A 13,570-nucleotide genomic window follows, 5' to 3' on the forward strand; every position below is an offset into this window, starting at 1 on the left:
CGCCGTGTTTGGCGCACGGAAGCACCGGGGTGTGTTCTGTTTCTTCTTTAATGCTGGTCGTACGAAGGTGGAACTGCGCCGCTACAATACATGTTCTCTTTGAGCGGTCGCTTTTCTGCTGGCAAACGAGTAGGTTCTTCGAAGTGCGTGGCCTGAATGCAGCGCCGGAATACACGACTTCAGTAACGTGCGTCTTCATCAAGCAGTCAACTGCTTAGGTTTCTCTTGACCAACGTCGCGCGGAACCGTTGAAAAAAAGGGCACTGTACTAGGCACTTGGCCCGTGTTCGGTTGTCGCGAACGGCCTTCTTATGGGGACTGCTAGATCGTGTGCTTACGTAATTCACCCGAAACGGTATGCCTCTGGGGCCACAGAGCTGATTAGACTGTGACCTTTCAGAGATGGCCGTGTCTAGCGTTCCGTCTAGTGCGTACCCAAAGTGGGAAGTGTGTACGAGGGCCGGCCAGAGGGAAGGGCGACTGTCACACAGAGAGAGAGACAAAACTTTTATTGCCGCAAGGGCTAATTCGGGGGAGGGGTGGTGACTGAGAGAGGAAGATCCCTGCTGACTTTAGCAGTCCGAGCGACGATGGCTTCTTGCACCGCCGAATCCGAGCTGCACAAAGCCCTCGCCCAGTGCTCACCATCTCGATGTGGGGGCATTTCCAGAGGAGGTGATCGATGGTTTGGACCACCCCACAAGCGGGGCAGTGGGGTGAGGAGTACTTGCGGTGCAGGCGGGACAGGCAAGGAAGGGTGTACGTCTGCACTAAGCGCCATGGGCGTTCTTTAGCGTGAGACAGCGCCGGGTGTGCAGGGGGCAGTAGACGGCGGGAGAGGCGGTAATTAGACGTAACCTCATGAAAGGAAAGGAGCCGATCTCTAGCTGACAGGGCTCCCTGTAAGGGATCAAGGCTCAGACCCGCTCGGAAGGTAAGCTCTCGAGCGGCTCTGTGTACTGCCTCGTTCCCTCCCACACTCATCACTGAAGTTGCGTCCAGAGGTAACACCAACCTCATCACAACTTGCAGTGTGCCGAGATTTTTACCCAACCGGCCAAAACTGCTTCTGCTCACTGGCTAGCCAGAGTCACTGTGAAATAAAAATCACTCCTTATGATTAAAAGTGATAGGCTGTAACTCTAGCTCCGTCCAGACGGAACTCCAATCCACTGCTTCCCGCCCTCCTCACCACTCATCGTGAGAGCAGTCTGTCGTGATTTTTATGCAACCGGCCACTCTTCCGCTCACTGGTCACTATAAATTATTCATTACTTATTATAATTAAGAATTATGAAATGTAATTTTGCCGATGGCCACGTTAGTCGTGGTGTAGTGAATGGTTCTGCCGATTGGGTAAAAAAATGACGTCGAAGACTACAGTGGCAGAGTTTTCTGATCAGAAGTATGTAGCAGTTTTTGCTCTGCATGGATTCAACTCTACACTCTTCAGACTTTCTGGTCGGCAAGCTAGACACTCCTTTGAAGCCCGTCTGGGTAATGTGCCCAACTTTGGCGGGCGTACAAAAAGAAAGAAGTGCAGGTTAACCGGTGTGGCTGGGTTACATTATGATGTGGGTAGTCAGAAAGGGAGATCCGTAATTGCATAAATGGCTAGGATTTGACTAACAGCATAGTGCATGTTTGCTCACTGATAGGTTGACGAAGATTGCCATAGCTGTTGCATGTTTTTGTGAGTCTCTTGCAGCAGCTTCTAACGAAACTGCCATGCTGACCATCCAAACTTCTCAGGGAAGTGCTTGCATCTTTGATTGGTTTAGCTTTCCTTCTTAGTTGGGCACTGATGTGTCATGTTGTTTCCTGGAATACTTTGATTTCCCACTAGGTAGCACTCAAACTTGGCCTGTAGGCAGTTCATGGTTATGATTGCGCAAAAACAAACAAGAACCGGGAAGGAAACACGGACAAGCAGACCGTTTTGTGTAGCCTATTCTCTTTTTCTAGGGTGAAGTTACTCATGACAACACACATTGAGAATTTGCAGATGTAGCGCCGCTCGTGCGGCAAAACTACCTTTATTTGTTGTGGCCGCAAAGTGCCAAATATTTGGAATGATCAAGCATCCCTTGTGAACGCAGCTCTTGCAGTGTAGAGGGGCGTGACCTGTGGCCAGTGGGAGCACAGCTAGGTGAACGGTGTGGCATCACCATCTGCAGCTTGGCAACCAGGTGGCGTTGCTTGTATAAGTGAGGGCGCATCAAAACAAATGCATGTGCCTGCACAACACGGTGTCGCGTGCCGTTTTCAGCGAATGCTTAATCGGTGAAGTGGCAAAAAGGCCCTATCTGTGGAATACGGTAGAACCCAAATGTGGAAGAACTTAAGAAGCGCTGTCCGGGGTATACCGAGGTGTGCTGGGCATGCACAATAGTTTGATACTAATATTAGTATGAAACTATGGCATGCACAACAAGTGAACCCAGGGTTGCTTGCTGTGTTTGTCTTCTCTGCTATGTGGGCGTATATTAATAAATAATTGGCGATTGTTGTGCGAAACCGCAAATAAACTCATATTTACTGCACAACAGTCTGAAACAATTTGCCCAGAAAGTAAAAGAAAGCCTATTTTTTAAAATCACAACCAGCTTTGCTCGTGGCAGACTTCATTCGGTCTGCAAACAATGTGCATATGAAATGCGAAAATCGCGAAGTTCGCAGGCCATGTAGGCGACATTTCCAGGCATTGTGAACTTTGCAAGTGCGAATGTTCGTTCCAGTGAATTCGCAGACGAAAAGCTCACCATTTAGAACAGGCTTCAGAGTTAGAGGTAAAATTTATTATGACTGATGCTAGAGGAATTGAATCGCAGTATGCAGCCTGTGAAGCATGTTTGAGTAAGAAGACAACTAAAATTGCCAAGAAGAGATTAAGTGTTCAGAAGGGGGAGTGCAACTTACCGTAGGCTGAAAATGATTGCAAAGCAGCTGAACTAAAACAACTGTGTTTGGCAGTAACTAGAGCTTGGTGGTGGTTCAGCATCGTGCCAGAATTTTTATCGGCCTTCTCTTACCTTGCATATTTCATAGCCATGATTGTTACTGGCATGTTTGGATGTGTGTTCCCAATGTATAAAGTTGCCGGTTGAACCTTAAAAGCTCGGCAGTTGCAATGTTTATGCAGCAGTTATCTGTGAGGCAATCCCGTCTAGGCTTTGTCGGGTTTCTTTTACAGTGGAGCCAACTTGAAATAGCCAGTGCGTAGCGACGGATCCTTGGTGATTGGATTGTGGGGTGCTGAAGCTAGCTGAATTCCGCGTGCAACAGCATGGCTAAGTAAACTAAGGGAAGCCCCTAAGGTGGAGCGATTCTGCCAAGGAAAATGTGCCTGCCCACCAGAATTGCAGCACAAGGGAAAGGCCCCGTTCAGATTATGAGGCTTAACACAGAGAATCTACACCTGTTTTTTGAGGAGCGTGGTTGTGGAGGGCTCCGGGTTACCCTTGGCCACCTGGGCAGCTTTAATGTGTGCCAAAACCTCGGTACATGGGTTTTTTCGCTTTTCGCCTTCATCTGAAAAGCAGCCACTGGCTGAGATCGAACTTTGTCCTTGGGCTCAGTAGCACAATGCCTTAGCTACTGTGCCACCGTGGCAAATGTATTTTTGCTCTTCAAGACTAATGCTAGTATTATTAGTGTATGCGGTTTATTTGCAGCTATTACGGAATGTGGCTGAGAGTTTGGCTGAGGGTTGTTACAAAGCTTTCATCTCTGAAGGCTAGTAAAAACCCAACTTTTAATGCTGTTCTAAGAGCTCTGTACTCGGCTTATAGTCTCAAGCTTGCTGTCACAGTGTGCTGGGTTCCGGGCCACTGTGGCATTGCTGGAAATGAAGCCGCTGTCCAAAGTGCTGCAGCTGCTGCCCTTCGTGAGAGCATAGATATTAAAGGGGCCCTGAAAGGCGTTTTGAGCACACTAAATTGACTAGCGCAATCGTTAGATTGGGTCATCAACATCATCTGTGCCAAGTATTACTCTTTTACGCGCAGAGGAAAGCTCACACTTTTGTTGCAAAGTTTGTCGCTTTTTTCTCACCCTTCCCTTCGTGTTTTTGGACGCTGCCATCTTCACATGTCTACGTCATCGATTCCCAGATGTTCGTCATGAGCTAGACATCCTGCTATTGGGCGGCTTTTTCACGCACTTCCGGCAAAGAGATGAGTCATCTGCTCAGCGTCGGCTCGCCGGCTGATCTGCCAGCGGAGTGCTTGGACATTTTACGACAAACGAGACAAGTGTAAACAAACGCTTAACCGTTTGTATTGAATGCAACAGGGCCATAACACGACATGAATATTCTCTTACTTGAGTACGTTCCATAAAGAAAGCGTTGAAGCCCCGTGGCACTTCTTTTTTGCAATCGCAGAGAACACCCTGAGCCGAATGCCCGGGTTTGACGCATACATTTTATTTAACTTCCAAACAATCCAGAGATGCGTTTCGAACGAACACAACGTCACCACATGCGTTGCAAGTCCGAACCGCGATTGACAGACGATGGGTTGCCTCCTCCTGCCCCTCGTAAATTCGGCACTCACCTCGCGCGTGGTTTGCGGGGACAAACAGCAAGTCACTAACTCTGGCGTACAAGCCGAAATGGCTTTTAGCCACGCACACTGCACATACCCCATGCGAGGTTGAGTCGTACACCGCTCGAGAAAGATGATCCAGACCATGGGAAGCACTATCCACCCGCAGAAGCACAACGTCGCATTTCATCGCGAAACAAAGGCGTCCACAACACACACACCATCGCCTCCTATAATGCCAAACGCATCTCGCACTTCCAAATGGGAGTGAGTAGTATGCCTGCAGTGCCCGTATGCCGCGAGGTGGGGCCCCAAGCTGAACCGGGATCACGCAACCGTAACTGACTTCTAGAGCGGTTTGTGCCTTGTTGCCAGGGCAACCGATGCTTGATATTGTCAAAGAAATCGTGCTCGCTCCAGCGCTAGAAAGCTCAGAGCCGCGGCGGAGCATGTTTTGCCAACGTTGCCGCTCTCGACCACGTTTCGCCCCAAGCTGAACTGGCGTTTTGTGCACACGGGTTCTGTATCGGTTTAAAATGTCTTTTTCACATGCCGCCGGCAGGAATTACCACTGCCACAAAATAAGACCCGGCACCAGCGGGGCCACATCTGATACGGCGCTTTTTGGATAAACAGTGCGCTGTGCATCCAAGGGAGCGAGCGCACGATCCTCCCCGTGCGGCTGCGAGTTCGCCGCCGATAAAAAGTCACGTGCCGCCGATAGCAAAGTTCTGCCGCAACTTACACCGCGAAAGGGCAAGCCCAGGCCGCCGCACACATGCGGCCAGATTTTTCGTTCGCTTTTCCAGCCTTGAGCGGAGTGCGGGATTCATGGTGTCAACAAAGCTTGCCCGTAGCAGACGGCAGTGTGAGCAGCGCAATAGCGGAAGTACGTCACCGCCGAAGAGCGCAGCATCATGGGAGGGAAGGCTCGCTCGCCGTCAACAGCGGAGAGTAAGTTGAAAGGAAGAGGAAACGCGGCGCGACGATAATGCGCGGTTTTTGATTTACGATTTCTCAGCTAATACTCATCGCTTTAACAAAATTCTTGCGGGAGGAGATTGCTAATACATTGCTTTATTTGGTTACATGTACACCCACGCATCGGCGGAAGGTATTTCAGGACCCCTTTAAGCTAGTTCCATATCAAGACCTCAAACCTTATGTGAGGAGGAAGCTGCGAGAGCACTGGCAACAACAGTGGGATAAAGAAATAAGCAACAAATTACATGTCATTAAACTTAAAATTGAATAACCTCCTTCTGAGAAACATGCTAGATCAATAGAAGTGGCCTTATGCAGACTTTGAATCGGCCACACACACATCACACATTCATACCTGTTGACTGACACAAACAAGCCACGGTGTCATCGATGTGGAGGGCAACTATCTGTCCTTCATGTGCTTATTGAATGCAAGATGTGCAACATTGAAAGGAAACATCACTTTGATGAAGTTTACACATATAATATTCCCTTGCACGCTTCATTATTTCTTGCAGACCATCCCATGTTCTCTTACAAAAAAGTTTTTAGCTACCTCGCAGACGTAGATTTTTTAAAACACATATCTTACTGCCCATAACCTCACCTGTGCTCATGACGTGTTGCAAAACAATGGCGGGACCTGAGGCTTTACTTAGGTGCCTGCATTCACTGTGTTTTAATGTCACCCCATATAGGCACCCTTTCTCTTAGTATACTCATTATGTTTTAACATGGCCCTGTACACCATTTTTCTTAGAAAATTTTATACTAGTGCCTTATTACAAATCTTTCTCATCTCATTCACGATCGTCATGGCGCTCTTTGCCTTTGTCGGCCTCGCGCCATTAAACCTGAAATCATCATGGCTGAGAGTTTGGAAGGTTCCTCGCTACGTTGGTTTTTGTAAGGGTGAGGCAAATCATTATTTTATTGTTGCTTTTTTTTTTCCTTTTCATTGAAATACATTCAAAATGAGCCCGCATGGCATGTGCCTCAAAATTTTGAAGGTGGTGTGAAAAGGGGGCACATTTCTGTGCTGCATAGGTTTTATAAATTGTGGGGTAGGACACGTTAGGTATCTTGTTGGCAGATTTGCCCTTTAAGTACATTCGGCATGTCGGGGTTGCATTTCTGTCCAGGCACTGTTAACAGATGCTATAGAAAACGAAATGTGGAGCAAACTATCAAGAGCATTTCGAGTTTGTTGTCCTCCTGCAGAAGTCTACTCAATGTCGATACTGTTGGTAAGATGTGGGAAGTTGATAACTTTAATAAGTGATACCTAATTTGTAGCAAGGTGCAAAATATGGGATGATGAGCAGTAAACTTGTTTACACAAAAGGCAGCAGTACCAAGGAGGTCCATTTCTGCAAATACAGAAATGCTTTGTCACTAGAGGCCGTAGACGTAGAACTGCCTGATATGTAATGCATAAAAAGGATAAGCAACGGTGAAGGAGAGATTTTAGTATCAACTGCATGCAGCTCTTAAAACCAAAGTAAACATTTATGAACACTCAGCACAGAGTGGAAGAAAAGAAGAAAAAAAAATGATAAGTTGAACCGTTAGAAGAGTAGGTTTGCTGTGTAAGCCGTCGTACTACGACTCGCGTAGCTTTGGAATGAACGCAGTCGCACTGTGAACAGGTTTTAACTGATGCCATTGTGCGTAGCTTCTGATGCATGTTGTTAACCAATGCTGTTGCGACATTTTGTGGAGCCACGGTCAGGCTCAAGTAGCAAGCAAAAGAAGAAATTAAGGGAGGGAGAAGCCCCACCAGTGGCCCACACTGCAGGCCTAAAAGGATTATCCAGTTGCCATGTATAACTTCCCCGAAGGGTATATGTGCTGGAGAGCCGGCAGCAGAAGTGCATCTTCGTGCAGGCTCGGCGCTGCTGTTACCTGATCTACCAATAAACATGACGAGTTTCAGTGGTACCGTTAGCAATGTTCTGCTGTATGCAAGTAATACACTGGAGAATCAAGTCTTTTGATCGGGGGTTCAATTTGTTTATTTCAAACTTCTGACAGATTTTTTTCACTGATGGGAGCAATCTTAAGCCAAGGGGGAAAGAGAACGTTTCCCAAACAGTTTCCCCTTTTCGAAAGTTATAGACATACTTCACGGCACGACGTCCCACATATGCAGTGGCGCTGGTGGGGATGGCTGTGGCAATGGCAACAGCTGCAAAGGTGGTGTCATTCAAGCGATGGCTTCACTACTGGCTGCCATAAAATCCGTGGTGGCTGGAAGGCATTTCGGCGGCACTGTAAATCCAAAGAAGAATGGAAAGTGCGACATCGTGCAAATGCAGTTGTGTGGGCATCAGCAGTGGCGGCCATGGTGTGGGCAACAACTAAACGTGGTTGCAGTACGAAAAGGAGGATCCGTGATTGTAAGGCATAAAACATCTTTTTTCCTTTAATGTACTCCTGCAGAAGCTCAGTGACTCGGATAGCCCGTGCCACACATGGTAGGAAACCTTCTTTGCCAACCTTTGGCTGCGGGGCCACGAAAGCGGGGCAAGCTTTTACTGCGACCAAGCGGGCTGGCCGGGGAGCGAAGCGAAAACCAGGAGACCTTGCAGAGCTGTCACCCCTCCCTTGCAGGACGAGACGGGGGCCTACTTAATAGACCGCGACCCGACCTACTTTGGACCCATCCTTAACTACCTGCGGCACGGCAAGCTGGTCATCAACAAGGACCTTGCCGAAGAAGGTGAGCAGGGGGGGCTGGGTCGTCTTCGTGCACGGTTGACCCCGGCATGTGAGGGGCTGCTGAGCAGAGCCCAGCTGGTCAGCTCTCGAAGGAGGCTTTGGGCAGCCACTGATTGACGCATTACTTTCCCGTGTTTTGTGCCTTCTATTTTGGTTTCAGCAGAGGGCCCAGTCAGTGGCAGTGCTTAGTCGCAGAAAATGCCTTGGGCAGGGCAGAAATGACCTGGCAGGGGAGTGATAACACGGGGGATAACTCTGCTCAATTGCTGCAGTGGAATGGGGTGAATGGGGTGAAGAGACAAGGTAATTGTCAGCAGAGTCCAAGCACTGTGAACGCTTCCTGTTAGGCCGGGGCTCTTCTGCAAGGGGGTCAGCCGGCTCCAGTAGCCGTGTGAATTTCTGCAAGGCTTGCGTCTTCTTGTGCCACAGGCTAGATGGCCTGGATCACGGGATGCTGGGTCGTGGCACAAGCCTCAGTGCACTGCACTTTGTCCTGTTCAAGAGGGGCCAGGGGGCCAAAGAAGCAGATGTTTTTCCCTTGCAGTCAACACTATGGCATGCATTGTTGCAAACCAGAATGTAAAAACTGCAACACTGTTCCTAATGGCTCAAGTTCATAGCAAGTGCAATAAGTAACGCCAAAAGAATGTTTAGGGGTGGAAATGTTTTGGCCACGTGAAAAGTTTTTCTAGATGTGTACACATATCCTGCAAGAGAATAGCAAGAACCTATGTGTTTTGTAGTACAGTGTTGAAGGAACATTTTGTCAGAAAGGAAATAGTTAATCTGCATGCAGTCTGCCTTGAAAAAACAAAAGGGCTGGCCCTCATGGTGGGCACTATGAAGAGAAAAGGGACCATGAAGAGAAAATTCTACTTTGTTCACTTTGAAAGTGCTAGCCCTTGGTAGCTCACTTTTATTTGAGCACTGTTTATTGTCTGTCAGTGTGTCTCGTCAAAGCATTATTTCATTGTGAGGCGAAGCTTATGTGGCTAGTGTTCCGTGTATTTTTCGTGTCCAAGAATGAAAACTCGTGAAGTTTTACGTGTCTGGGAAGCCCGAGGCATTCTAAATGGCGTTGGGTAGGCCAGTGGCACTGGTGCCTAGGTGAGCCGCGCTTCAGTGAGTGAGCCGTCATGAGCACACCGGGCAGGAGCGTTCAACTTGCCTGTGGCTGTGAAAGAACAGCACTGTATTGGAAGTGGGCAGTTAGCGTTGCTCTAAGGGCTATTCGGGAGCTCCATGCAAGGCGAACGGGTAAAAGGAAGTGGTGCCCTTGTTTGTTGATGTTGGCTTCAAGAGCGAAAAGAAGCCAGCTGCTGTGGCACGCGATTGCAGTGCCAGCCCTTGCCCTCTGGCACACGCATAAGAGGTGGCGTGGAAGCGCAGGGGTGCTGGAGGAGGCGGAGTTCTACAACATAGCGGAGCTGGTGAAGCTGGTGAAGCGGCTGATTGTGGAGCGCAACCAGCACCACAAGGCACGCGACGCCCGCAAGCACGTCTACCGTGTGCTCCAGTGCCACGAGGACGAGCTCACCCAGATGGTGTCCACCATGTCCGACGGATGGCGCTTTGAGCAGGTGGGCAGCCGTCACGGCACCAGCTTAGTAGCTGCCACAGCCTAGGAGCGGGTAGCGGCGCCCACAGTTCATTCCAGGCCTGTGGAATGCCGATCTTCCCCCGGGACAGATGCCGCTGGCCTTGCGCGGGCCAAGCGCTGGTGACGTTATCTGGCCGCCCCAGGAAGCAACGTTTCCCTTCCTGTCTTGTTCTTGCTTCATGGCACAAGGATGCAGGTTCCATTCAGGCTGTTTCTTTAACGGGGGCAAAAAACCTAAACTATGGGGGCCCCTATGCACGGAAAGTTCTGAATAATCGCACACCTGTAATGTTCAAGGTTATTTTGCGGGCGTGCAAGACATTTATTTCTTTTTTATTTGCTTGTTTACAAAGACTGCAGGCAGCACTACTGCCCTACCAGTAAAGGAGTTATTGCAGTTGTGTTAGCAGCCATTTTGTGAAACAGTTAACGCTACTGCACTGAACAATAAATTTCAGTATTGTGGCAAAAGTTCTTTTCAAAAGCAACGCTAATGCACTCTTAGCAGCGGGAAAGGGACTTGCGAGAAAGTGCCATGCGGCAGTGGTGCCACCATGCCATTCTGTCCGAGGGCACTCGGGCACATTGCCCTATGTGCCGAGATCCCTTCCTAGAATGCTCATGGAACTGCCGTGTGCGTTTGCTTTCTAAAGAGTAATGTGTTAATCTCCAGAATATGTGCCCTCGCTACACTTGTAGTACATAAACAGTTGAGGTCGCCACATGAGGTGAAAAGCTTCCCCCATCTGAAGTACAGTACCCTCGACAAATCCAAAAGCAGTAGGATAGCTTGAGAAATGTCTGGCATTAATGGGCACCCTGAGGGATTCTTTTGGGGAAGGCTAGCTGTCTGCAGCTGCCGTGGTTATCAGTTGTGCTCATTGACCGCCTGAAGCTTGAGTGTGCAAAAGACACAGCAGGCCAGTAGGCTAGGCGACAGTGATACTGTGATGGAGAAAAGAGAGAGGGCAGGTGGTTTCAGCAGTGTTCTCCCCTTCATTGTGTTTGTGTAGGCACATCGCTGCACTGATGTTTGCCGACTGAGCACCAGTGCCGTTTCTCGCAACGTGCTGGTGTGGGGGGCACTTTACGGTGGGCCCTGCAATATGCCACCCACTGGGTGGCATATTGCATATTTGTCCAAGCCCTGGCAGGCAGTGGAGGCAGGTTTTTTAACAGACAAAGTGGTGCTCTCTCAGTGGCTTCTGTACAGTCTTTAGAACTGTTTCGGCTAGTCTCTCACTTTCACAACTGACCTTCAGTGCTTCAAGAGCACAGGTGGTGCGTGCTTAGCAGTGCCATTCCAAAGTGCAGCCTCGAGAATCAAGTAATGCTACCGTCTCTCACGTCTTCAGACCTGGACGTAGATGTCTTGTGCAACTGTTTACGAACCCCTTTCATCGAGCCTTTTATTCTGCTCCAGGCTAGTTACTGAAGCATGCTTAAAGGGACACTGAAGTGAATTTGTCAAGCTCCCGTTTTTGCTTGCACTGCATAGACTGGCTCAAATTAGCACACTTTTCATCGTTTATCCGGTTGACAAATCGGTAATTATTTTACAAAGCGCGAAAGAAGAAAAACTACCATGTGCGGTTTGCGGCGGCCGCACCAACTAAGGCTGTGACGTTGGGAAGAGGGGGCACCGTGATTGGACGATGCCCAAGGTTAGCAATCAAACAAGTTTTGGTTTCGGTTTCGGTTCTGTAAAACACAACCAATGGCGTTGTTGGATGGGCATTCTCAATATCTCAGTAATCATCGTACCGCGCTTCTGCCATGTTGTCGGCTGTAAAATGCGTAAGATAAGCCTCCCAGGACGGCTTGGAATCGTAGCATTCACTAGCCGAGGCCTACGCAGTGCATGAACACCCTCCGCGTCCCCGCAGACGCTCAAATGCCATGCGCTTTTCCCCCATATTTGGAGCTTGCCTCACTCATGCCTCTATCGTAAAAAGCGTGTTCGCACCAGGCCAAGGGTCTGTTGATTCTGGCCTGTGCCCACTGCCCGCAAGCAGTCGGTGCTTATGGCAACAGCACGCCAACGAGAACTCGCTAGCGCGCCAGTGCCAGCCTGCTGGCGTTCTGTGAACTAATTCGTGGAGCAATGAATGTTGCGGCCCAAAAAAAGGTGATCTCAGTATAGAAAACATCGGTGGAAAACGAAAAAGTTAACTTATAAAAAAAGTACCCGCGGGGATTCGAACTTGTGACTTGCAAAACACTTGCGCTGACATACCTAGCGCTCCAAACCACTCAGCCTCGGGCGAGCGCTGCCGACCTTGGAAATATATACCAGTTTACACTTTTATTTAGTTTTAGCATTCCAAGCAGCTTAGGTGACTATTTGTTGTTTTGCGTTCGTGCAGTAAGCATCCCCCAAGTTTCCACAATATCTCACGTCTAGCAATTGCATTTTTTAGAGGGAAAAGCGTTCGCAGATGCGTAGTCGTGCTGCTGGCCGCTGTGCTTGTTCACCCAGCGCAAAAAAGTGCTTCCGCACCCTAATTTTACGCTGTATGGTAAAAATATCAGTTGATTTTATTTCCTTAGTACCTATATTGACTTCGCTGACTCTTCTCCCGCCTTCAAGAGGCCTTATATTTTCCTACTGGCATACCAGTCAGCGAAGCGTCGCATGTGCGCTTGTGCAGCGCTTGTGTGAAGCGACCTTGACTTGGAGCTAGATACAGTGTATACAAACTAACCAAGTAAAGAAAGGCACATTCTTCCATTCACAAACGTGTCCTGGCTTTGTTTCAACTGAGCGAACGAATTGCGACGACCCGTCGGCGGCCGGCGGACGAAACGCTGGGCCGACTGACTCTGTCTGAAGGCCGTGCAGTAGCGCAGCCAATTGCGAGCTCAGCTCCTCCCGACGTCACATGAAAACGCCACAGAAAATGGGCCAGCGTAAAGAGAGGAGGACAGCATTTTTGAATTAATTTTTTTTACTAAATAAAATCGCGCAAACGCTCCCAGAGTGGTCGAAACATGGCCTGGGGACTCCGGACCACAATTTGCGCTAGTAATCCCGCAGTGTTTACATTTCACTTCAGTGTCCCTTTAAAGGAGTACTGGCACGAAATGTAAAAGCTGCCTAGGAAGTTACAACCGTAGCCCTTCATTAGAACATATTTTAAATCAATTTTAATCTTTGCACGCACGGGAAAGTTCAGCATTGGCGTCAGCACGGCGCGTTGAGCACCTCGCCCCAAACTGCCGATGTTGGGGCTCCCGTGACGTGGCCAAGGCGCTGGCTGCTGTTTGTGCTGCCACTGTGCCTTCGGTTTGGGGACTGACGTCATGCTCCCCGGGTGATGGCCAGTGTGGATGTGCTCGCCTTGTTCACTCTTGCGTGCACAGGTGTCCGGATAGTGTGGCGCGAAGGGTGCTGTCACAAACACCCCCCTGTAATGGTGGTCACCTTGGTGTTGGTTTCGTCGAAACTGACACGGAGAAAGGAGGCTGTAAATAATAATTTATGCTGCGATGGACCATCCGATGTGCCATTCTGTGCTTACTCAGCTGGTAGGCACCTATAGCAGCGAAAAAAGCGTAACAGGAAAATTCCGTATCAGTACTCCTTTCAGAGATTGGTAATTTTAGTTTTCTTATTGTAATAACAAAATACTTGCTCTGATGCGCAACTGTTTGAACAGACAATTACCCGCTTGGATACCAAAAATCACTATTACTAGCATTTTAGTGCTCTGTAACT

General features: G+C 48.9%; 1 protein-coding gene across 4 annotated transcripts in view; it reads left to right on the plus strand.

Moving 5' to 3' along the window:
* LOC144137758 (BTB/POZ domain-containing protein KCTD5-like) overlaps window positions 1-13,570 on the plus strand; it is a 42,685-nt gene that overhangs the window by 672 nt on the left and 28,443 nt on the right. For all 4 annotated transcript variants that reach the window (XR_013315729.1, XM_077669702.1, XM_077669703.1 and 1 more), the window contains exons 2-3: window positions 8,145-8,253; window positions 9,642-9,832. Coding sequence is in view for 3 of the 4 variants with exons in the window: in XM_077669702.1 (XP_077525828.1) it covers window positions 8,145-8,253; window positions 9,642-9,832 (300 nt within the window). In the remaining variant the exon portion in view is untranslated. The remainder of the gene's footprint in view (window positions 1-8,144; window positions 8,254-9,641; window positions 9,833-13,570) is intronic.

The sequence above is a fragment of the Haemaphysalis longicornis genome, unplaced genomic scaffold, assembly GCF_048455015.1.
Source record: "Haemaphysalis longicornis isolate Haplotype H1 unplaced genomic scaffold, Haemaphysalis longicornis Haplotype H1 scaffold_5, whole genome shotgun sequence".
NCBI classification, from domain to species: Eukaryota; Metazoa; Arthropoda; class Arachnida; order Ixodida; family Ixodidae; genus Haemaphysalis; species Haemaphysalis longicornis.